Raw genomic sequence first — 24,856 nt, 5'->3', positions numbered from 1 at the left:
AGGCAATTTAAAAAAAAATGTTTCTGTTTTCTCAATTTCAGCAATTAGTTGTGGTTTAGGGGAAGCCTGGAGATCAGTTTTTAAATGGTATTTTGCCACTGAGGGTCCTCGGGGCTCTTGGCATGATTGCACATTATGGAAGACTTACAAAGCGTCCTCTTCCAGTGATGCAACAAGTGTGGTCACTGTTGCAATCCTTCCCAATCCAAGTCTAGAGTCTTCTCCATTTGCTGACCATGTATAATGCAACCTACTGTACATACATAAAGTTATTCTGTCCTGACACACAGCTCTTACAGTAACTGTGTATGCAAAGCAGCCAGTGTACAACTGATAAAAAATGAGAGCAGGAAGTAAAAAAAATGTTTTATGGCATGAAAGTCATACAGGAACACTTCTGCCATAAAACAGTTTTTTTTATTTGATTGCAGTTAAAGTAAACCTGTACTGAGTGAAATACTGAGGTTAACAATGCTGAATCCTTTTTTAAATGCTAATTTCCTGGCATGCATTAAGTCAGTTATAAGGAGCAAATACACATATTGTGTATGGTCACAATCAAAGCTCAAGTAAAATGAAAATGAGCCAAAACAGATTCAATTAAAGCAATCATTGGAATTGAACATTACAATTTCAAAACCCCGTTATATTATTATATATTACTCTGGCCTTTGCAGTTCTGAGTCCCAGGCCCAAATTTCAGCGAGGACACTGTCTGCAGAGTTTGCAGTTCTCCCCGTGTTTGCGTGGGTTCCCTCTCACATTCCAATAACATGCACTTAGATTAATTGGATTTCTCCAAAATTGACCTTAGACTGTATTAAAGACATATGACAACAATACCCCTATTTAATGTACAGCGTTGCGTAATATGTTGTCGCTATATAAATCCTGTTTTATTAATATTAATAATAATAATAGGGACATTAGATTGTGAGCTCCTTTGAGGGACAGCTGATGACATGACTATGGACTTTGTACAGCGCTGCGTAATATGTCGACGCTATATAGATATTATGTAATAATATACACATTAATTTTATTGCACCTATCTAGATAGCCAGGACTTCTCCTTCTCGATGATCCTGGATCATCCAGGATCTCCCATGAAAGTCTATGTTCTCCAGTATTCAATAAATCAGGCACATATTTGCCTCTGTGGTGCAGGAATGCTGGAAATATTTAATCTGGGACTTATTGTTCCTTCAACTTTGAGGGGTCTCATGGTCTCATCTAGAGGACCTGCCCACCAGTCAATATGAGAGATCAGAGAAATAGCTGTAATGCAGTGAACAAGTACATCTAGACAATTAAACAGATAAGTAGTCCACCACTTTGCTTCCATACATGTTTTTGATTAATTTATCAACCTTATTGCAACATTTGCACATTTTTCAGAAACGTAAAGTAGTTTTTACAAATATTACAATGTCCACATTTTTAGGAGATGGAGACGAATTGTTCTACATACTTTGTATAGGCCTGGGGCATATATTGCAGCTAAATAATAGAGTAAAACATAATATGCTACATTCTTATTTTCAGTTTCAGATTTCTAGGATGTTATTTTAGAAGAAAATAATTTAAACTTTTTTAAATTGATGAAATGGAATAAAATTAGAACATTTTTCTTTTTCTGCACTTTTTACTTCCCCCTTTAAGAAGACATCCTGAAAGCAGATGGTCGACTATTTCCAAAAACAGGTTCTACATTCTATTTTCACCTGTTAGCCTATGCTGCATTCATTTGTCTCCTTTTTCCTTTACTGCACCATCCTGAAAAGAATAATTACGCCTAGATCTGAAAGCATTTAAAATGTCAACTGCTGTGTTTTCAGACTAAAAGCATGCAGAATAGGGGATATTCAAAAGTCTAACAATGGTGCCCTCTGCTGGAAGTCAAGTGCAGATTTGTGCAGGGTCACATCCCAAAAAATAATCAGATTTCTAAACAGAAATAAATATTTTATTGTGGTACTGTATGATTTTGTCACCTATATTAACCCTAAAAACATTTTTTCTCACTTTGGAACTTCTGTCAAGATAAACCTAGAAAGCTGTACTGTGCTATGCAATTTTTAAGCTGTCTTTTTGTGTTACCCATACCTGTTCCCTCCATAAACTGCTGGGTTGGGTATAACTTCCTAACAGGTTGTGTGATCCTCTGGCTTCCTCAATTTCTGATGGGTTGCACCAACATCTGCATTTTAGATTACAAATGAGCAGCTATAGCACAAGATTAATAAGACATGCATCTCTCTGCTCCAGAAGCCCAATATGTAGTGCTGCCAGATGTGGGTGCATGCAAGCCCAACAACTTGTCCTACCTAAATTTACATGCTTCAGCACTCTGAGCCATACACCGGTGATGTCATTCTAAATAGAATTTTTATAGCTCCAGAGTCCCCACTCAGGATCCACTTGCACTGATGCATTTCACAGCTTTGTCATACAGATCCCATTGTTCCCCTTTATCACTGATATGAAACTAATGTGTAGCAAGTAAAGTCAAAACAGAACTACACTGTTGTCCTGTTCAATTTTCTAATAAATACTTTTTACACATTTATCAACTTTAAAGTTGATCTAATATCAGACATCTTTTTCATGGTCAAGCGACAGCATGTCAAATCATATGTAAGTGTAACAACTACAAAAACATATTACCTCTCAAGGGGATCAGTACATGACCCTCGTCAATCCTGATTTTTTTATTTTTACTGTGTTCAAGCCATTTTTGTTCAGGTATCACCATTAGCACAGGGGTGCAAACTCAAGAGACAATCATCAAACTAAAACAGTTTTGTCATTGGGATATATATAGCATCATGCAGTGTATCTGCATTTTACAGTGCAACATTATATTACTGGCTATATAGTGGGCAGTACTGAGTGAATGGCAATGCCCCACTCCACGACCAAAGCTTTTGTTATACCTCTCTGTAGCTAGAACAGAAAACTGAAACTACTAATGGAAAAAACAATTGCAAGAATGAGATGTAATAGAAAAATGGATAATCCACCTGACTACATAATACATTCCCAAATACCGCAATTCAGCCACCCTTTGCAAGACTATATACAGGTTTCTTACATCTTCCAGGGTCCCCACCAGCAATAAACATTTCCTGGCTTGCCCCATTTTTTTCAGTCTAGAGGGAATGAATCACCCAGAATAGAGAAAAAAACATTTTTATTAGGTGCATTTGGTACCATTATAACATTTTACAGCCATTATAATACACAAAAATTGTAACAGCTCTCAATAAAATTGTTCATGCAATGGACAGGTAAACAATCAAAGATACAAGGCACACAGGATAATCTGAGAATTATATGTACACAAATGGTAGAAATCTGAATTGTGCAATGTGTGGAAATAACAACTAAAGTATAATTATTAGATATTGGCAAAATCTTAAAGTCTTATTACAACAATATCTTGTAATAAAGTCAACCTGAAGTAAATAAAGCTTTACCAGTTAAATGTTGAACACAAAGCATCAGGACCACTTTTAGACATATGGGTTGGTGCCAAGTGTTAACCACGTGAATATCATGCCTGCCCATTCTATCTAAAAAACCAAACAAAAATAAAACAAACAAACAAACCTATTTCCCCTATTTTTTTATAATGCAGTACCATGGACATGGCATGATTATGTTGCCCCCTATTGTAGTTGTCAGTAGGGAAATGGCAGGACAATGCACCACACATTTGACCATTTACCATCCATTACCACAACACACATGTGTAGAAAAACAGCAAACATTTACTTAATTGAAGTACCGGTGTATACAGGATTGTTCTGGTGACTAAAAGTTTTCATACCAATGGTAGGCAGGCATGGGCTCTGAAGAATGACACAATGAGCAACGCTAACACCAGCCAGATCCTGGAATCAGCAGATATTTTAATAGGGCAACTATATCATCAGGGGTGTTAAAAAATTTAGGGAATCATTTTGACCAATTCATACAGGAGATTTCCCTGAGGATCTCCACAAAACAAAGCCTCAAGCATTGCAGAATTTACATGTTTAGTATCACAAGTAAATTAAAACTTTGGCATTTTCCCAATTGGGAAGTTGCCCCATAAATTCCATAAAAACCCATAAAGATAAGCCAGTTGCAGTAAACAAAAAAACACAAATAATATATATAACTAGCCTCCAAATCGCAAGTTTACCCGACATGTATATTTAATTTTTGGACAGAGGCGAATGAGTTGAATCTTCAACCAACCTCTGTCTCTTGGAGATTGTACAAACAAGCCCACCCAATGCGGACTTTTCAAATGTTACTATCCATTTATTTCATATAGTCAAGAAATCAGGAGGAGGATAGAAAATCTCTGATAGTGTAAGGCAGAGGCATAAACATTAGGAGTTCCTACTGGGAAATAGGAAATATAAGAAAAATGGACAATAACCATGGGAACCAACCAGAGGAGTAAAGTGTTGAAAGACAATTGGTTGCCAAAGTATGAGGACTTCACTGATCTTCACATGAGTTATACAGCAGTGTTCAACCCAGAAATTGCTATATGCCGGATGGGAAGAAATTGTAGGCTGCCCCTGCCCCTATATTGTAACCCAGCTCTTCTGTACCCACCCAAAAGCAGCCAGGTGATTACTGAAAAGTGCCATGTGGTGCACCCGGCTAAAAGGGGTGGGGAGAACACTGTACAGTAATATAAATCAAGACCCCTGTGCATAATATACTATTATGTTGGATAAGCCAGATAACCATACAGATACACCATAGTTTGTCGCAGGTCTGTAACTTTAAATATACCTGAAAATGTGCACAACAAAATATTAATCCACATTTCTGGAAATCATTTTGGGTTGCCAATGACCAACATGTACAAAAACGAGTCTAACACCTAGAACATTTTAAGATCTCTGTCAAAAAGTCCAATTACAATTTTTGGCGTATTGTACAAAATAGAGGACCAAGAACAAAATGTATTGTGCCAAAATTGGAGTAATCAGATAACTCGGCAGATAACAGCACAGAATGAAATTAAATTCCTAAAACTGCACAGGCAGAAAAGATGGATCAGATTATATCAGGGCTGGATAAATCCCAGGAGTCAGGAAGCCAATGTACGGCTTTTTTTTTGTATAGTATTTTCTATGTCCGTAGAAATCTGTGTTCCCAGTCTCCTTAAAATTGCTTGCTGGCTAGATTGGACCTACCGACTTCTGAATATGAGTGTTGTCTATACCTGGATTATTTTCTAACATCATTGCAATATTTACAGATGAAGCAACCTAACACATTTCTTGCAGGGAAAATATACAATATCATGATATAAAGAGCGGATATGTAAAACATTGGGAGGTAAGCAACCTGGAGAAGTTTATTAAAGCATCCAGCTGGATACAGAGATTAATTTCCCCATTGACTAAAAGAGGAAATAAAATTTGTTGCCATAAGCAGCTGCCACCCCTTTTGCAAAAAGAAAATATCACGTGAAACATCCAGTGCCATAGAAAAAGAAAAGAGCTCTTGCCATTCTACAAAATAAACCCCATCTTCTAATAAATCTAGTCACATTGCTTTCCCATATTCTGCAGAGATTTAGAATCTAATGCACCAGAAATTATTTATTAGGATATTATGGATAAGCAGCAAAGCCAGCAGCATTTTCAAGCTATGAAAAATATTTAAAGCAGATATGTAGTGGTGGCTTTTAATAGTCCAACTAGAATGTGATAAATTCTAGGTCTGTTTGGGTAAAAATAAAAAAAATCAAGCTAGAATTTTAAACAGCATATATAGTATAGCAGTTTTTCATGGAACCCTGAGAGCAGCTTGAAAACATGACTTCACTAACCACCAGCACAGGGGTCACTTCTACACTCACCACCAATAGAAGAAGGCACTTCACTTTTCATGGTCTGTGTTTTTCTAATCATTGGTATTGTAGTTCAATATTTTTTTTTTTTCAAGCCTCTACAAACTACTGATCTTGCCAATGTATCATGAACAGGAGGACTAAGTTTTAGTAGAAAAGCCCCCAAAACCTGAATACTCTTTCAAAGTGTCTATGAAAAAATGAGCTTAGAAAGGCTGATAAAGTGTTAAGGTCTCATAGCCCAAAGCACCAACCAATATACTGTTTTATGTCTTCTGTATTTACCTACATCCCAACACACATATTTTCCAGTCAGAACACAGATGTCTATGGTGAACCTAGGTGTAATTAAAACTTCTTCCTGTGCAGCTGTTGCTAAACAGATTTACTTTAAAGTGTTTTTAAAGTATAATTGTAATGAGTACCTAACATTCTGGTAAAATACAGAGTTTATTGGTATTTTCATGTTAAATAAATGCATGGCTCAAAGCTTTCCGATTCCATCAGTCACTGTTCTGCATTCCGAAGAACTTTTTTACACACACCAGATGATAGTCTCTCGAGATTAACTGGTTCTGGACAAAAATCTAGTACGAATGTAAGTGGTCCCCCCACATTATTTATCATTCCGCCCTGGTGGACCGATAAATGTCCAAGCAGGGACAATCCCAGTACTTTCCTATAGAGATAAGTCTCGCTTTCCATAGAACAGCACTGCATGAAGATTAGTTCTCCTAACACTAGAAACGATCACAAAAGATTGTTTCCAGCCACAAAAATAAATCTAAATTTTAAACAGGGCTTAGGAAGACTCAAAATTGTTGTCAGAACCCCACTGAAAGTTTCAGGCATCTAGGATGTATAAACAATTTCATGAATCATTTTGAACAATAGCATACCTGTTCTCCAACAGCACCTGGAGCAAGAATATCAGTACCACGATGAGCAAAAATTATATGATCCTGAGGCCATAGATAAAGACCTCCAGCTGCAAAATAGCTCATCCCTATGTATGATTTTGTGTGCAGCTGCATTTTCAGCAACATGGTCTCAAAAGTAGAGTTGACCTCACCTTTAGATGAAATCATTGCAGCAATGCTAAATTACAGGTACTATCTATTAGCAACATTTAGTATTAGGTGTCCATATACTGATGGGTATTTTTGATTCATGCATTCAGTAAAAACAGCATTAAAATTTAACTTGAATACACAGTAAGTCAGTCATGGTATACACCTATTTATATCCGCTATAGTTATTTGACTAACATTCCACTTTAAGCACAGTTTAGTAACATAACACCAGCAAACTGATTCTTTCGGCTTGGTAATTGCAATCACAATTGTTTGCATATAAATTAGTTTACGAGTATTAAAAGGTCAATTGAAGCCGGAATTAATATTACAGTTATGCGTAGTTGTTGACAGGTTCAATAAACAGACTGACAACTTCTAACTCTCTCTTGTGGCCTCCATAAAAAGATAAAAACAGTATTCCCAGTTCCTTCTAATTGCTATTACAAAGGTAAATAATGATGTCACATTTTTCCAACAAGTTTCCGGTAATGTAGTATACACAATTAGGGAACAGTTATAAGAGACAGGCACCTTCACTGTAATGTTTAAAGACAAAACACACAAATGCAGGGTAGCTGCACCATTTGAGAGTCAGATATAAAAAGCTTCCAGGTGATTTGGATGATTGGTGACAAATCCATGCTGGGGGATGATTATTGATGAGTTTTCAGGAGGGGGAAGGTGGGTTGTGTTGTCTGAGCCTGCTGCATAAGGTCTCAAACTACCAACCCACAACCAAGTGGTAAGAACACAGACTCCGTCAGAAAGAAAGGGGAGACAATTTATAGTTTCAGATAAAAGACAAAAACCTGAATCCAGCAGGAATTGACATAATTAACATTTGACAAGTCAGTAGCCTTTAACCTTTTACATACAAAGCAAATTAGCACAACTCTAAATAAAAAAACGTTATAAAACGAGATCCTATGTCTGACCATACAGAGTTTCCATTCAGACATATTTTCAGCATTACTTTACATATAAGAATTGAATAATTTTTGTTTGGACGGATCCATACATCACTAGGTGACTTCTCAGAAGCACCATCCAGTGTATTGAAGACATTCAAGTATGCACATGATTTAACGACAAGAAGATTATAATTATGAACGCTTTGAATTGATCCTTCCAGTGAGGTTTCAAGTAGTTCTCAGTAGGTTTAGGTATAATCCACAGGCAAATCATAAAAATTGAAATGTTTCACACATATAAAAAAAAATGTAAGTTCCTGTTAATAGTTGACCTACTTTTGTTAAAAAATGATATTCACAGAAATACTGATCATTGGTGTTAGTGAATATCTCGTGTCTTGCTGCTTTAACTCTAAAGTTATTTTCAGTAGTTCAGGAAATGTAAACCATCAATTGGTCCAAGTTAAACTTCCTAGTCACCTACATGCGAAAGCTGCGGGTCCTCTGAAATGATCTGAAAGATCTTCTAAGGGCGAAAAAGGACAGCTGAGACTTTACGGTCGGTTGCTCAGGAAATATTGCTGCCTCGCTTTCTGGTGTGGGGAGCCGTTCCTTGTAGATTTCGGGGTGGGATCTCTGAAACTGAAGAGGAACAATTGGTTCAATTAAATAGATGTTTTCTCATGTAAAATAATACACCAATATATCAGGTAATGTGTATTCATCTAAATAATTTGTAAGCAACTTATTTAAAGTACAACTAAATGCTCCCTTATGATTAAACAACTACCAAATCCACAAAATCATAAATCGATGCCAAAATCCTTAACTTGTGCTCTCCCACACATTGCAATTCCATGGCCTCTGCAGCAACAGAACTGCATGTTGCCAATTGAGAAAGCAGGCGCTGAATCAAGCTACAGGCTTATGTATCTGCAGTGTCAATGCTGATAGCCAAGTCCCGTGCAACATTTTTTTTTTCACTACTGTAGTGTAATCAAGCAAGCCAACATGAGGTTGACAACCAGCTTTGAATTCATGAGCAGTGCAGCATCACTGCCACCCAATCACTGTGATAGTATCAGTGGGACATTAGAGGGGAATTATTATTATTAAATGGTAGTTATATAGCACCAACATATTACATAGCAATAAAAAACAATGACACAGGAGGATGAACAGAACCTGCCAGAAGAGCTTACAATTCAAGAATTAGAATTACCAAAAGCCTGTAATTGCAGATACTCCTCAGTTACCACAAGGTTCTGTTTCTTATAACTAGGTTGTCAAGCGAAATTGGTTGTTAAGATAGAAGAACAGTAATGTACCATTCTTCAAAGCTGCGAACATGTTAGAATTACTGATAGTCTGTTAAACCAGGACCAGGAACAGAAACTGAAAAAAATGTACTTGTGTAGGTAAATGAACAGGGACCACACTGCTGCACATTGTACAAGTTTTTCATACAGTCAAAGTGATGGTCATAAATCCAGTCAGTTGTTAGGTCAGTAAGTGAGAAGAATGTGAACTTTGTTTGCTGTATTACAAATTATAACTTTTGTAATTGTTTTCTTAAAGCATCTCTGAATTTATTGAAATTTATTCCTTTTCATTATTGTCTGATTTGACTGTATTTCCTTGGCAGAAGTGTCTACAAGTACCTTAAAACAAACTCATGTAGAACTTGTAAAACCCTGTTCTAAAATTCCTAAAGTCAAAGTTTACACACTAGAGCCAAGGAAGCTCCTGAAACAATTCATTACATGATACTTACACTCATTCTGTACCTGAATTTAAATTATACCATTAGTCTACGATTCCTGCATCTTTTATGTGAAGGAACTGAATTCTGTCTCACATTTTTTTCATTTACTTTCCCCATCACCCCTACAGTTTGGATAGCACACATTTCCTAATATTTATAGAGGAGATACAGAAGCAATGATATTTACCTGTTTCAGCCTCTTCTTCTTCTCCTTGGTTGACATCTGATTATTATTAATAATATCCTCCAACACAACTTTTGCCGGATCCTGAGGCTTGCTCAGCTTCTCATATTCATACTGATGCTTTGCTGCTTGTGGTTTTTCAAACGTAGGATGTAAAGTGGTGTCCATATCTGCCCCTGGATATTTGATCTAAACAGGAAAAGAAGAAATGCTGTAGTGTAAGGAACCATTGTACATGCTAGGATTTTCTGTTTTGCTGTATATAGAAATTCCTGTTTTGCTGTATATAGAAATACAGCAAAAACAGGAAGCCCAAACACTGCAGAAAGCAACTGAAAACCCCCAGTGCATGTCTGCATTAAATAATATTCAGTTACCCTCAGATCAATTTATATCTAGTAAACAGTGAAAATACCCTCCAGCTAGTCAGAAACCACAAGTCTGTTAGAAAAGTGTGGGGATGCCTAAAAACTTTAGTTCAGATGAGTTCTTATATACAAAAATTCATATAAAAAAAGCATCTATTAAGATTTTAGTGCCCCATTCAGTTTAATTATTTTTTTATTGGATGCCAGGAGCCTGTCTGATGTACTAGCATGGCAGACCTCCCTCCCTTCCATAAAGGATGTGACATTCATCCTCACATTTTACCACAAACATGCACATATATTGTATATATACACATACATACATTTTACAATAGTAAACCTTTTGTTTTTTGTTTAGGTTGATGGCAGAATCACTAAGGTGAAGACAACACTTTGACAAATGATACCTCCCTGCCGTCCTGCAACACTGACTAGTATTGGAGCAGTGACAGAGTGCCTGCTATTATGACCAGTGAGGGAGCAAAAGGATTGAAAAACATAAAGGGTGTCCCAGCAATCCTTGCATTGGCAATTTTTTTTCCAGCATCTAGATTACTTATCTAACATGGCCCTTTATTTGTGGTTCTGACATCAGAAAAAGTGAGTTTGTTAGCATCTGTTTATGGTAACAAACACTGGATACCCTATGGGCTTGATACAATCATCCAAACCTGTAAAACACAGGAATCAAATCCATTAAATAGAAACAAATACCTGAACTCTTCTCTGGTGCGCAATGAAATCCTCAACAGAGTTTTTCAGTGATACTGGAACATTCAGTATGCTCTGACAATTGTCCATCATGAAAGTTACCAGTTTAGTAGACAGAAGCTCACCCAGGTCCACCTCCTCTTTGGAACGAAGGATACAGCGAGAAAACGTCTGAACCATCTGTGAAACATTACAGGAAGTGGGAACAGGTAAAAGAGAACCGCCAACATTATGGGGAACCTTTTCTTTACACAAACAAATTTATGCAAGAATGCTGAAAAGAAAAGGCGATGTCCCTTCTGCAAAAAGCATTCTTACCTACATGATAGCCTTTTTAATTGCTGAACTGCCAGGACTAAATGAACTCCAACACACATGTGCGGGAGTTACATCTTCCTGGTCCAGCCAACAATCAAGATGGCTGAAGACTGAAAACAGGAAAAGAAGGAAGAAGATGACAGTGCCCACAATATAGCGGAGACAGGCAAGTGAAAATAAAAAATTTGTGATCAAGCGGGTCAGGTTATTTTATAGCAGATGGAACATCACCTCTGCCTTCTGCAATAAAGGACCTTTCTGGTCACATTTTTTTTTAATACAATAAAAAAATTTAATACAACTGCAATTTGGATTTCAACTGACATGAATAAAATTACATCCAAACAACTATCCAAACAGTAGCTTCCACATTTCTAAAATATGTATATATGAAAGCTGGACTTCATAATAAGCAAATATAGTTGCAAACGTGCATAATCCTAAATTTTTGTGTATTTTTTCAAATATCTGTTTAGTAATACAATGTTCATTTGACTCTATACAGGAGGTTCTTGTAATAAAGACACTGCTGCTCTCAGTCATTGTGCAGTGTGACTATATAGTCCTATATCTGCCCCCTCCTGTAGTTTAGTTTACAGCAATATTGCCTTTCAAAATTGTTTTAAATAAAAGTTTTCTTAGCTTTAAAACATTGAAGACCTTAGATTAATAGGACAGCCAGGCAGCTAGTTTTTGCAGCATGCTTTAATGGCAGCTGACATACCTTAGTAAAGGCTCCCTAAAAACTGTAAGCTTGTGTAGCTTTAAATTCTAACTTCATAATCTGCCATCTTTCACTAATGTCAAGCACATCATGTATCTGATGGCCTAAAAATCCTTTAAATCCTTCAAAAAGGAAAAAATATAATACACGCTGTGGAACAAAGGCAAGCATGAACATGGAAATCTTTCATTAGGCAGATAAAACCATCCCTTGTGCAAGCAGACACCTGTTGTGTGGAGCTCAGCAGTCAAGGAGGTCCAATTATCCGGAGCCTGTTTAATAACATACCAATGCTCTGTTCCCTGTGCTTTCATGCAGAGGTGGCATATCCCTGTTAAGGCTTATTCTCGCCATCATCCTCATTAGCAGCTGCAGTTTCCTGCGATTTTCTGGTGGTAGAAGTAGACAGCAAACTTGGAGGGCTTCAATAGCAATCAGCTTTTTCTGCAGAAGACCTGTGACAGCATAAATTACAATGATTCAGAGGCGAAAAGATCTTGTACAACTTACAGACCACAGTGACTTTATTCCCAGCAAAGGCACCCTTTTCCTACAATCACATGGCATGACTTGCGATTGGCTCTCCAGACACAGCCCCCCCCCCCCCCCCAGTGTGTTTTGTATTTAAAAAAATGAATAAAAAGAAATTCTATTATTGATTTTATACCTATTTTAACCGGAGGGCAAAACTGTTAAAAAACTTTAAAATTAGCAATGTCAAAGTAACACACAGAGAAAAAAAAAAGTATAGTGTAGTGAACTTTCACAAAGCATCTCTTATATTTTTTTTTTTTTAAGTGAAATATGCCATAGAGAAAAACAGTGATGGGTGAGTGTTGTGTATGCTTTAAATTAAACTTTTTATTGAAAGCCACCAATTTGCCACCAGACTAACCTGCTCAGATCACAAGGCACCCTTACACCCTGGAGTTGTATAAATTATTATTAATAATATTATTAATAAAAAGGATTTATATAGCGCCAACATATTACGCAGCGCTGTACATTAAATAGGGGTTGCAAATGACAGGCAAATACAGACAGCGACAAATGAAGAGGAGAAGACCCTGCCCCGAAGAGCTTACAATCTTCTCAGTCCTCTAGGTTGAATGCCACCATATGCCTCTTAATCCAGAAAAGCATGAGTGGCATTAAAGACATGCGCCCTGAGAAGGTATCACCAGTGCACCCTTCATTTACAGTATATTGACGCAGAGAGCTGCACAAGACCCATCATGTCAATGCCACTATGTGCATCATCCAAGACGCTACATGTTGTGTGAACTGCCTGAAAATAAATGAATTTGATCATTTTGAATGAATAACTGAATAAATGTTTATTATCTGCCTGGAGTATGGCTTTAAATATGAAATAATAAAGAAAATTCAGAAAATATGTCACTGAGAGAATATGTAAAAAAATAACTGAAAGGAAGCTTTGTGCTGCACTAAGCAACCAATCCTATTCTAGCAATCATTTCTAGTGTGTTGGACAACTAACTGCTGTAACCCGATTGCCTATTATGAGAATACATACACAGTTTTTATACATTAGCCATAATGTGATTTTGAGTTGAGAATATACTTCTGCAGCTCTGCATGCTGACTCTCTCTTTTATTGTGCTTTGATGTTATTAGGCGAGATCGGTTGAATGCAGGCTAAGTAGGTGAATAAGTATGGAGGCGACAGCAAACACTGCTGTGTTTTATTGTTGACATTATTAGAGAAAAGAATGGATGTAATAATTCTCTGAAAAATCCTAAAGGCTGCAGCTATAAATAGCTGACACAGACCTTTAAAAGACATAAATTCTGGAAGCTGAATGAAAAAAAAAACGGCGATATTTAATGTGAACTGTAAGCACTGCTGGGTGTCTCAATACAACATTTATTCTTAGTACAATTTCTTTCATACTGGCTCTATACTGAACTAATTCAATTTGAAAGAATATCTATCAAGCAGGACTGTCTACAGCAACCTTTCCCTACCTTTTTATTTTGGGGGCACCCATGAAATATCTTTCAGGTCTTCAGAGAACCCCTATAATGTCTATATCCACAATCCACAGTACAATAGCTGGGTGTTCAGTAGGAAGAATACTTCTTAAAATTGCTGACTGACCTGTGAGGCAAAAAAAATGCTCAAGGAACACCTAGCAACCTTTGGAGGAACCCTGGTTGAGAAAACATACAATACTCTTTTTAAATATGCTTTGAGCAGGAAGGGTGAACAGAACATGGTGGGTGCATATATTTTGCTTCTTCAAAACACGCAAAGATTTTGTTTTTATGCCAATGTATGATGTGCTACTTATGTTAATAAACATCTACTGATGTTGTCAGACACAATCAAGGACTTCCTATCATGGTTTTGCTGAGAAGTTACCACAAAGTCGCTTGCAATCATTTTGAAAAAAAGATAGGAGAGCATTATGGAGTGGTATGCTGAGATTTTGTTTCATATACAAAGACACATTTGACATTGCTTACCCAAGATGTTCACAAACACATCAAAAAGATGAAAAGTCAGCAGCGGCTCCTGAAGATAACTGTAATAATCTGCAATGGTCTTAAACACATCTCGTTCAAACCCCATATACATTGGCTGGTTCAATTCTGAGCAATTTGGCCCTTAAAGGAAATGAAAAGACATCACTTAAAAAAGCTTTTTATTTCGAAGATTCTTCTGTTGAAGTTACAATTCTAACATTTTGGATTTCCTATCACTTTTTTGTGCAGGGACAATCATCACCAGAAGAAAAGGAGGGTGACGACTGTCCCTGAGGGTGAATCTATGTTTTTCTAACTAAATAGATACTCCAAGAGAAATTGCTGTATAGTTTGATTAAAGCCAATCTGGACATAAATATTTATGTGGCAGTAAAAAAAATATATACTTACAATTTGCTAAACACCTCATTGCAGACAACAGCCAGTGTGGAAGTTCTTCTGAAGAAATAAAAAAGAAAGTATTGAACTTTTTGCTCTTTGCAAGTACAAAGTTACCAAAATATGCACCAAGAATATAAGAGTCCAAGTATCCTGCAGTACAAAATTGAAATTTACTGCAGCTTAGTAGGCCTAAAATGTGGTGGTTGCATTTGATTTCTTAAATTTTAGCCCAAGTACATCTTCAAGTACAGAAAAATTCCATAACAGGATTATCCCAAGACTAAAGCTACGTACACACTTCCAATTATTATCGTTGGAAAACCAACGACGAACGATCCTGCACGATATCTACGAACGATCGTATAGCACCGATCCTGCACATAGAGATAACGACACGATCGTTCGTAGATATTGTACACACAATAGATACGATCATTTGAGCGATAGAGGAACTATGTGCACGACAGGAAAGTGAACGAACGTTCGTTCATTACGCATGCTCAGACCATGGACGATCAACGAACGATCGTACACACGAACGATGGTCAACGATCGTCGTCCAATCCGATCCGCCGGTCCGGTCGTTCGTTTCCAACGACTTTCCTCGTTCGTCGGCGTCGTTGGTTACTTTTTTTACGAACGATTTTTGCCCCATCGATCGTTCGTCGTTCGTTTTGAACGATAAAAATTGGAAGTGTGTACGCACCTTAAGTTAGCTGACTGTTTACCAGATCTATGTCTGCACCTTTTGTGCAGATAAAGACATTGCCCTCACAATGGCATAATTTCAACACATCTTGTTTAATTTTACAAAAAGCAACGTCTATAGTCAAGGAAAGAGCGCTATACTATAATGGTCCTGAAATGTCCAAGCAAAAAGAAAATGATGCAGGGACACTTGTAAATAGCATTGTTCTGGTCTATGGAGAAGAGAGACAAATGAGAGCAGAGGCGAGGCGAGCGATCAGTCATTCATTGATGGGTGATGTTGGGGTACCAATGTACACATCACATTATCACCCAAGATGAGCACAACTGTGCATCTTGGGCAACAATGATTTGATGTGTATACACAGCCTAACTTTTTCACTTTGTAATGCCTGCAAAAACCTGTGTTTGTCTTCAGAGTCCTTTGTGCCTTGGGAGGATCCTAGATGCCTGAACTATTATGAGGGGCCTGAGGTCCAAAGCCAAAACTAAGGGCCATATCACCCTGAGCAACTCAACACCAACATGATGAACATGACTCCTTGCTCTTTTTGGTCAGTGAGTGAGCAACGCTATTGGAGCTGACAAGCGCTTTGGCAAGTCTCTGCAAATGATAGGATCATTATTGTGTCGTTGCCACAAACCTTGCCACATCCCATTATAAGCCTTGCTTTCAGGCATTAACTGTCAAATGCCAATAACTCTGGTGTCCATAGAGTCTGGAAGGTAAATGGCAGGAGGTGGAACTTAGTAGGAGAAGAAGGAAGGCCTTCATTCTCAATTAGGAGAGAAGTTTAGGCTCTGTATATGACTGGGACTTAGGCTCTCGAGGCACAGAGGAACTAAACTGAACACCAAAGCAGCTACTTTGCACTCTGTAATGTTAGTGTTTTTGCTTTATTTAAAAAATAGGCTCTCTGTAAAAATGAATCCTGAAAGTAATGACAAACTGTTCCACTGGAACTGGAAAAGTGCACTTAATAAATGGTAAACCCTGTATTTAGCCTATAATATGTAGCACCATTAGCTTGCCTATTTATAATCATCATTAATCATCCCCTAGAATGGAAGTAATAGTTCTCTGAGAAGTTTTGTATTTGAACAACTATGCTGCGGTCTCAAGTTCCCTTGCAGAAAAAGCAGCAAAAATTAAATTTCCAATTCTACCTTTAAACCTATGGATTTGCGATAGGCAAACAGCCTTCTGTGTTATTAAAAATAAGGAGGTCAGATTTCATCACCTGCTTTGAGACACATGGAGTACATGTTAATTAAGGAACTGCATTTATTAGAGATTTGCGAGTAAAGCTGCAGCAAAGCAAAATTAATGAAGGTAGCTGAATACAGAGTAACCTGGGCGGTTACCCTAAATGCGTACATATTAAAGCCCAACTAATCGCAAGACTGTAGAAAGTAAATTCTAAAAGCAATAAGGTTAACAAATGAAATCAAGTGTACAGAAGCAAAGTGGTGGACAGAAATTTCATTACAGCCATTTCCTCTCATTTCTAAATTTAGTTGGTCGAAGGGTCAATCACATGCAACAATATGACACCCAAGAGGTGTGCTAAGTAGGCAGTATAAATGCCAGACCGCATTTCCCCAACATCATTGCATTACAGCGGAAACTAAATAAGAGGCCAGACTTGGCAGCAGAAGTGATTAACAGGAAGGAGGTAAAAAAAAAAAATTGTCCTATCACAGTCTTACCAAGAAACTAAAAGGCATAAGAGGTCCTGGTTCTGTGAATAACTTCACAATTACCGTTATGCATAGCTACACAATGAGAGTTGTTGCAAAAAGAAATACCTTACAAAATAAAAAAAATAACCCTAGAAATAGATTTTTATTACAAAACAAATAATTCTATGGGGAACAATATATAAAGTGTTTCCAGTATATTTATTAAAGCATACCTAAATACCTAAAGAACTTTCACATTACATAAAAGGGTAGACAACGCATGCATGCACAGCGAGTTTGGCAAGTTTTTTTTCCAACCTATGTCACCCGATTTTGCACCTGGGTTGGGTGACGTAGGAAGAACTGGAAAAAGAGAAGATGACGGCACCTTGTGGACGGATGTCGGGACGACGTGGGACCCGACGGAAGAGACCTCCAGGTGGATTGAACTGCCCTGCGGGATTGAGGGTGTTTTTTTTTTAGGCACTTTTGGCTTCAATTCCTCTTTAGGTCATGTTTTTACAGACCAGCATACTAAAACAACCTGCCCTGTTATAGTTCAATAGAATAAACTGTTCAGGGGATTAAAAATCTAATCTAGAATACAAATATTTTTTGTAAAATGGATACAGATCGTCTGGAAGAAAAAAAAAAAAAGCAAAAAAAAAAAAAAAGCAGAAGCCAACCAATCATCTGGAACATTTTCAGGAAAGGAAGTCCTTTCCTGTCTGCACACATACATTTTACTGCACACGCCTTGTTCTCGGCCAAAGGACTTTAGCACAAACATATTTCAACATCAGAATAGATATTTTCAGCTGTTCAAATGTGTTAACAAATAGGACGTGTCGAGCAAATGCACAGAAACATAATACCATAGTGTTGCTGTGATAGCCAGGTGGTAGTTCCAATTGGTTTAAAACAAAGCAGAATTAGTACTAAATGGCTTACATCAGTTGGCACAGATGACTATCACTGCTGGTCTAAATAGCATTGTGGTGAAAATGTGTGAATGACAAATTGAGATATGCCCAGGGGGCAGGTCTATGGTCAAACATATCAATCAAGTAAATGTTGGCGAATCCCAAAAACTTGAGACTTGTGTTTCATGCATTTTTTTCTATGCTATGACAGAAAATCTACATCTGGAATGCCATGATCAGTCACATCCATTTTCATGTGTCTACATAAGTGTGTGGGATTTGTAGTCAAAGAAAGTAGTTGGTGAGTAATTGCAGGACTTTAATTTGTTAACTGGTAATTAAAAAGGATTATTATCACTTTGTGACATTTGGTACTTAAAGCAGAGGCTTGTGGAGATGAGACATGCATCAAAGGATACTAGCTGAGACAGGAGCCTACATGTGCCTTTCAAATCAGGACTGTCATAGCAAGGGTTACCCGATCTGAGAGCTTCTTCATGGGTGATTGAATACAGGTGCTGGTCTGCTAATGAAGCCTTTAGTCTAAAGCTACGTACACACTTCCAATTATTATCGTTGGAAAACGAACGACGAACGATCCTGCACGATATCTACGAACGATCGTATAGCACCGATCCTGCACATAGAGATAACGACACGATCGTTCGTAGATATTGTACACACAATAGATACGATCGTTTGAGCGATAGAGGAACTATGTGCACGACAGGAAAGTGAACGAGCGTTCGTTCATTACGCATGCTCAGCCCATGGACGATCAACGAACGATCGTACACACGAACGATGTTCAACGATCGTTGTCCAATCCGATCCGCCGGTCCGGTCGTTCGTTTCCAGCGACTTTCCTCGTTCGTCGGCGTCGTTGGTTACTTTTTTACGAACGATTTTTTGCCCAATCGATCGTTCGTCGTTCGATTGGAACGATAAAAATTGGAAGTGTGTACGCACCTTAAGCCTGGGATGGAAATTGCGGAATGTTGCCACACTTTATGGTATGATGTTGCCCTCTGCATTGGGAGCGGTTTGTCCGGATACTCTGCACTCTGTCCTTCTCCCCTGCTTATGGTGTAATTCAGTAAAAAACCCTAGACCTTATAAAAGGACAGAGCTCATGTGTGTTTAGTTCTACCCACCTGGAAATACCCTTCCAGAACCTTCAGCAGCTCCTGTGGGGGTGTGAGTTCTACATTAAGCTTAGTTCCAAAGCTTAATCTTATCATTTGCACTAATCAACATTAACGTTAGTAATTTCCCTTGTTTAATTTTGGGATTAGTTTGGCTTTAAAACACATTTCACACTTTCAGTACTACCCTTCACCTTTATTATTTGCAATTCAGATGGGCGGCATAATTAAGTTGGCAGTCTGCAGATTAAATCACCCTTTAAGGACTCTTATTATGACAAGAACCTGTCAGCAGCTGCTCTGTTGATTGAGAGGTAACTGCTGAACAAATGGAACATTTGCAAAACATCTATACCCACAGTTCTCTTTTTTGGGATTGCTGTAGGTCATTCTGTTCTGTCTGACACAGACTGACAGAACGGGCAGCCTAGATTCAATCTTAGAAAGGAAAATGGAAAATAAAACTTACTTGATCTATCCTCCATCACGACAATCCCCTGTTTGTGGACATTGTATATATTGTGCATTATGTGCTTTCCATTTGTCTGTTTTGTATCCATCACATCATTGAGAGAGTCAAGACCCATTATCTTCTGCAAACTGTAGGATGGGGAATAAGAAATAGTACATTTCTAATCTAAACAGCACAAATAGTTTAGCAGAACAAATGCCATTTTGCAGATTAAAAGCAAATAAGGATATTACGATCATGATTGGTAAAATGTAAAATTGGTAAAATAGTGTAAATCACTGCTGGATGATCTGTAAGCAGGCTGGCTCAGCATTTAACAGTGTACAGGCAGATGATGCCACAAAGGAACCTGTCCATGAATTATTAGTAGCTGCCCTTGCATTAGTCACATAGAGTCTTCTTATAGAAAGAACATTCCCAAAACTGTAAATTTTGAAATATTATTATAAAATATAGCCTACAGGAAGCATAGTGTGCTAGATTTATATCATTATATTTCAATTTCCAGAATTATAGGTTACTCTCCTGTGAATGTGTCAGAATATTATGAAAGATGTCTGCATGTATATTGAGGCCAAATGGTGCTGCACCATTAATACACTAATAAAAGTTTCCTGGAAATAAATTGATAATATTTAGTAGTATTATTATAGTAGTAGTAGTATTAATATTAATATTTTAATAGTATTTCTAATAGAAAAAAAAACACACCCTACATTATGGCATCTGTATTGCAGGTGGACATTTAAAGTTAGTGTACGACTTTCCTATATACGGTAGTATAAAGCTTGAATGCAACATCCTGTTTTTAAACTTGGTGGATTCTGCGCATAGCTATGAATTCAGCATATAAAGTATGCTCCCCTTCAGTACATGGTTTGTTTCTTTTCCAACGTGTCCTTGTAAATGTCTAAAAATGCAGGCTGGTACCATGTTTGTACTTCAGCAATGAGAGTATAAAGAAAAAGTAAGCATGCTAATATAGTGATATGTGGCCATTTGAATTTTTTTTTGGTAACATTGCCACACTGTCTCTTGTAAACAGGACCTAAATACTCAGTAATATAAACAAATTACTCTGGTAGCATAACTTCACTAGCTCTGGCAATATGGTACTGCTGCACATCTGGTAGCATAATATTTATTTGCTCTACAACTGCACCTCTGGCTCCTTCATTGTGGCAGCCTTATTGTTCTGGTGATAGAACATGGAGTATGAGCTACATAGTATGCCTATAATTCTGGTTTTTCTATAAAGCTGAAACTTTGAGCACATCCTATAGCTACGTGGGGGATTAAGGGCTGTTTAATGGCATTTTACATATTCTTCTGCCAACTGCCATACCACAAAAGGCTCTGTTGACTTTCCGTTAACCTGAATAATAAAGTACTGAAATACCTTGATAAAGTCTTTGATTTCCATATCTCTTCAATATTGGCCGCAGTTAACTCTCTGCGATTAACCAGTCGACATGTACGCACCTCTCCTATTGCGATACTATGGCGTTTATACCACAACTCTGAGTTCTTGTAAAAAAAAACAAAAAAAGAAAACAAATGAAAAATTACCATTTGTTAACATGTTTCAACAGAAACAATAACTAAATGTTATGATAACATACAACATAGATGGGCAAGTTACTTATAGGGTGCTTTAAAGATTTTTAAGATCCTCAGGTCTATAAGTTGTGCAAGTTATCAACATACCCACATCTATCATAAATTAGTACAGAGGATTGCGAGTTTACTGCAGGGCTCAGCAAAAGTTAGCAAAGACCCAGACAATGCTAGACCAAAAACGGTTTTACATTTTTGGAGCCATAATGTATGGCTTTGCTAACATGCAATCCACACTGCAGCAGCCGCTATTATGGACTGGGGTACAGGTGAACTGACAGCTGCTGAAGATCAAAGATGGTGTAGCTCAGCAAACGCAAAAAAATGGCCTTCTAGTAAAAACTTTGCAAGTTCTAAAGTTTTATTTTAGCCAGCAAAAATGTGAATTAGTATATAGATCTCAAAAAATCCCTGAATGCAATAACAAAAGCTTACAAAGCCCACAGTTTTTCATACCTGGCCCAACCGTCATATGCAATGCTCCAATCTCCAACACCACTATTTTAGACTGCGTATGGTCATCCTAGAGGGTACTAGAGACTGAAAGCAGCAACTGTAAGTAATCCCAGACTTCTACAAATATTTACTGCCTGACCTGTCTTGGAGAAAATTTGACTAGCCAAATTTGATCTTCTGACTAAATACTATTGTATTCTTTAAGATAAGCCAGTGCCAGTGGGTGTCCCTTAGGTTATGTACACATGTGCAATAATTGTCGTTGGAAAGGATCTTTCACAATCCTTTTCAACAACAAACGACTGTACATACAGCACAATTCTGCTCTAGGGAGAGGGGAGAACGAAGGAGCAGCACCCTACTGTCCGTGGTTCCGCCAGTCATTCGGACGATGGACGACAAGCACTGTGCACACGTCAGATTCTCGTCCGATATCAGCCCTGAAACGATTATCGAATGAAAACCATTGAAGATGTGTACGTAGCTTAGGTCCCCCTTTGAGATAAGCCAGGGTGTCTCAGTGGTTCTTCTACCTTCATCGGATCTAATCACAAATTTACAGAAGTATGCTTTGTACAAAGGATTTTGTTGGTCAGATCCCCAACTGATATCTTCAGAAAGCCATGAAGTTTAGCTGACCCTCTACTGTACAGCATACAAAATAACTGACCGAGAATGCCTAATGATCTGTGGAGAATTGTTCACTGCTAATCATTGCCCTTGGATAGGCAGTAAAGGTTAAACTCCACAGCAAATACAATCTACCTTTTTAACATTGTAGGTTTGTATGTATACATGCTAAATCCCCTACTAACAATACCTAGGAAAAGGAACACAGAGCTCCTGAATTTCCACAGAGACGTAGACCATTAAATGTATGGCTTCTCTGGCAATCACTGAGAAATAACCTTCACAAACACCTGACACTCCAAGCATAATTTTCGCTCGCTAGTGCAGCCATTTCTCCAGTGCTTGAAAACTAAAGAGCCAGCTACATTGGATAAGAGGAATGTTTGATTAACATTTCTTCCTTATGTCACTTGGGAATGTATTAGCATAATAGAATATCAACCATAAAGATTCAAGTGCAGCAGGTGGCGTATTAGAATATATTTAGAAAATTATACAATAGGAGAAATCATTTGCTTGGATAGGTGACAAGAGGATTGCTGCAAAATGCCTGCGTGTGATTGTGATAAATAATACATCTGGTGAAGCAGGGCATCACCAATTCTAATCATACAGAAAGTAGCACAGAAATGTGAATTTGGAAAACCCATCAAACGGCCTCAGTTGGAGTGGGTTTGGAGGACATAAGGCAGTACCTTTCAAGGTATTCAATTACAATCTACTTATTTGGAAAGTCAAAAAACCCCGTCTTGTTTATTCAAAAACTTTGACATTCTGCATAGTAAGTATACATACTAAAGGCAATGTTCCGTTTACATCACTAGTAACATTAGATCACCTGATGGTTCAGCATGGGAGACTGCAATTATTGAGGGAGGTAATCAAGGACTTTCGGGAGACATAACTTACTTGACATACCTATGGACTTTGTAAAGCACTGCATAATATGTAACACTGTGTAATAATAATCATGAGGGCAGACAGGGGTGCTAGCCACTGCAAAAACCTACCAATGTAAGAACAGCATGTGCACATCTATCATCTGTCTCATCTTTGTATTTTCAATCCTGGCTGACTGCTTTGAGGGCATATGATCAGTTGGAAAGGTTACAAAAAGCATATAAAACGTTTTATCCTCATAGAAAATCCTGCAGTGGAGCCGTTGGTCCACTGTTCCTTATCCCCACCTCCCAATAAGACAAAAATATACCAATCTCAGAGGTTTGTGTGCCACTCTCCATCTTTAGGCTAGACAGTAGATTTGCCCCTAAATTTTCATCCCAAATATATGTGCAATTTAAAGCCCAGTTTCTACATAATGAGCAGGCAGGACACAGAAAAACTGTAAGGACTCTTACACACCTTTGTTTTGAGGCACCTGAAATGTATTCAGTGGATTTAAAACAGACAGTACAGTGGAGCTTTAGTTTGAAATATAATAGGCTGTGAGCACTAAAACTTAACTGGTGTTCTTTTAAAGCAGACTATCACATTCAGTATTGTCCCAAGAATAATAAAAAGAAACCCCAAACACAACTCACCATCACAAGGGGTTTCACAGGAATATGACTATGGGAGGTCACAGAGTCATCATCCCTCCATCGTGGGAATGGAAGAGGCTCCACTTTTTGTTTGGGTTTATTTGGGTATGGCTTAAGTGGGGAAGTTGGTGGGAACCTGCAAGTGAAGGTAAAGACTAAGTAAAACAAAGGCAACTGAAGGAGTCCAGAAACCTCATTTTGGATAATGTAACACAAGCTGTCCAACTACGTGCTAAGGTTTGCTCATGTTCCAAAGGCAAAAACCAGTAACAAGCCAACCTTTTAGGGCCGCACAAGGTCCCTTCCTCATGGCAACATGATGGGTCACTAAAAATGATGGGTCACTGTGCTGACTTAAGGAAGGGACCCTGTGCAAATCCAAAACCTTGACTTTTCAGGATGTTGTGATTGTGCTCTTATAATAAAGTATTATTAAAGCCCAATCCTGTATTTTGGAGTGCTTGTGTCTATGTGTTCAGTTTCCATAAGTTCCATTAGTTGTTTCAAGCACCCTTCCTGGCCCGCCGCTGCATTGAAATAGCACCGCTACTACCGGTACAATTCCCGGCATCACTCCCATCTATAGAACTGTTTTATAGATGCACTTAATTGTAGTAGCGTTGCTATTTCTCTATTATAGGCTTTTTCCAGATTAAATGTTAAGCAAAACCTCTATTTCCATATGAAAAGGTTTTATATCTAATGAGAAGGAAACACTTCCTCAATTTTTTCAATAAACTTCAAGTTTGGCCTGCGACTTTGTTAGTTTTTTTTTGGCCCTCTGTGTATTTGAGTTTGACCACCCTGGTCTATTACAGGGTCTGTTTGCTGTAAAGCTGCGTACACACGTCAGATTTTTTTCGCCT

The 24,856-nt window shown here is 37.8% G+C and overlaps 1 protein-coding gene across 1 annotated transcript in view; it reads right to left on the bottom strand.

Annotated features, from left to right (window-relative positions):
* Positions 1–3,176: 3,176 nt before the first annotated feature.
* DEPDC1B (DEP domain containing 1B) overlaps positions 3,177–24,856 on the bottom strand; it is a 33,373-nt gene continuing 11,693 nt past the window's right edge. The window contains exons 3-11 of the mRNA XM_072416388.1: positions 23,991–24,126; positions 21,146–21,273; positions 19,744–19,874; positions 14,825–14,872; positions 14,414–14,554; positions 12,212–12,378; positions 10,885–11,061; positions 9,806–9,991; positions 3,177–8,495 (exon numbers count right to left, since the gene is read on the bottom strand). Coding sequence (XP_072272489.1) covers positions 8,334–8,495; positions 9,806–9,991; positions 10,885–11,061; positions 12,212–12,378; positions 14,414–14,554; positions 14,825–14,872; positions 19,744–19,874; positions 21,146–21,273; positions 23,991–24,126 — 1,276 coding nt within the window. The 3' untranslated portion in view covers positions 3,177–8,333. The remainder of the gene's footprint in view (positions 8,496–9,805; positions 9,992–10,884; positions 11,062–12,211; positions 12,379–14,413; positions 14,555–14,824; positions 14,873–19,743; positions 19,875–21,145; positions 21,274–23,990; positions 24,127–24,856) is intronic.

Source organism: Pyxicephalus adspersus, chromosome 6 (genome assembly GCF_032062135.1).
Source record: "Pyxicephalus adspersus chromosome 6, UCB_Pads_2.0, whole genome shotgun sequence".
In the NCBI taxonomy this organism is placed as follows: Eukaryota; Metazoa; Chordata; class Amphibia; order Anura; family Pyxicephalidae; genus Pyxicephalus; species Pyxicephalus adspersus.
The sequence above is the reverse complement of the archived record's forward strand: the minus strand, read 5'-3'. Positions and strand labels throughout refer to the sequence as shown.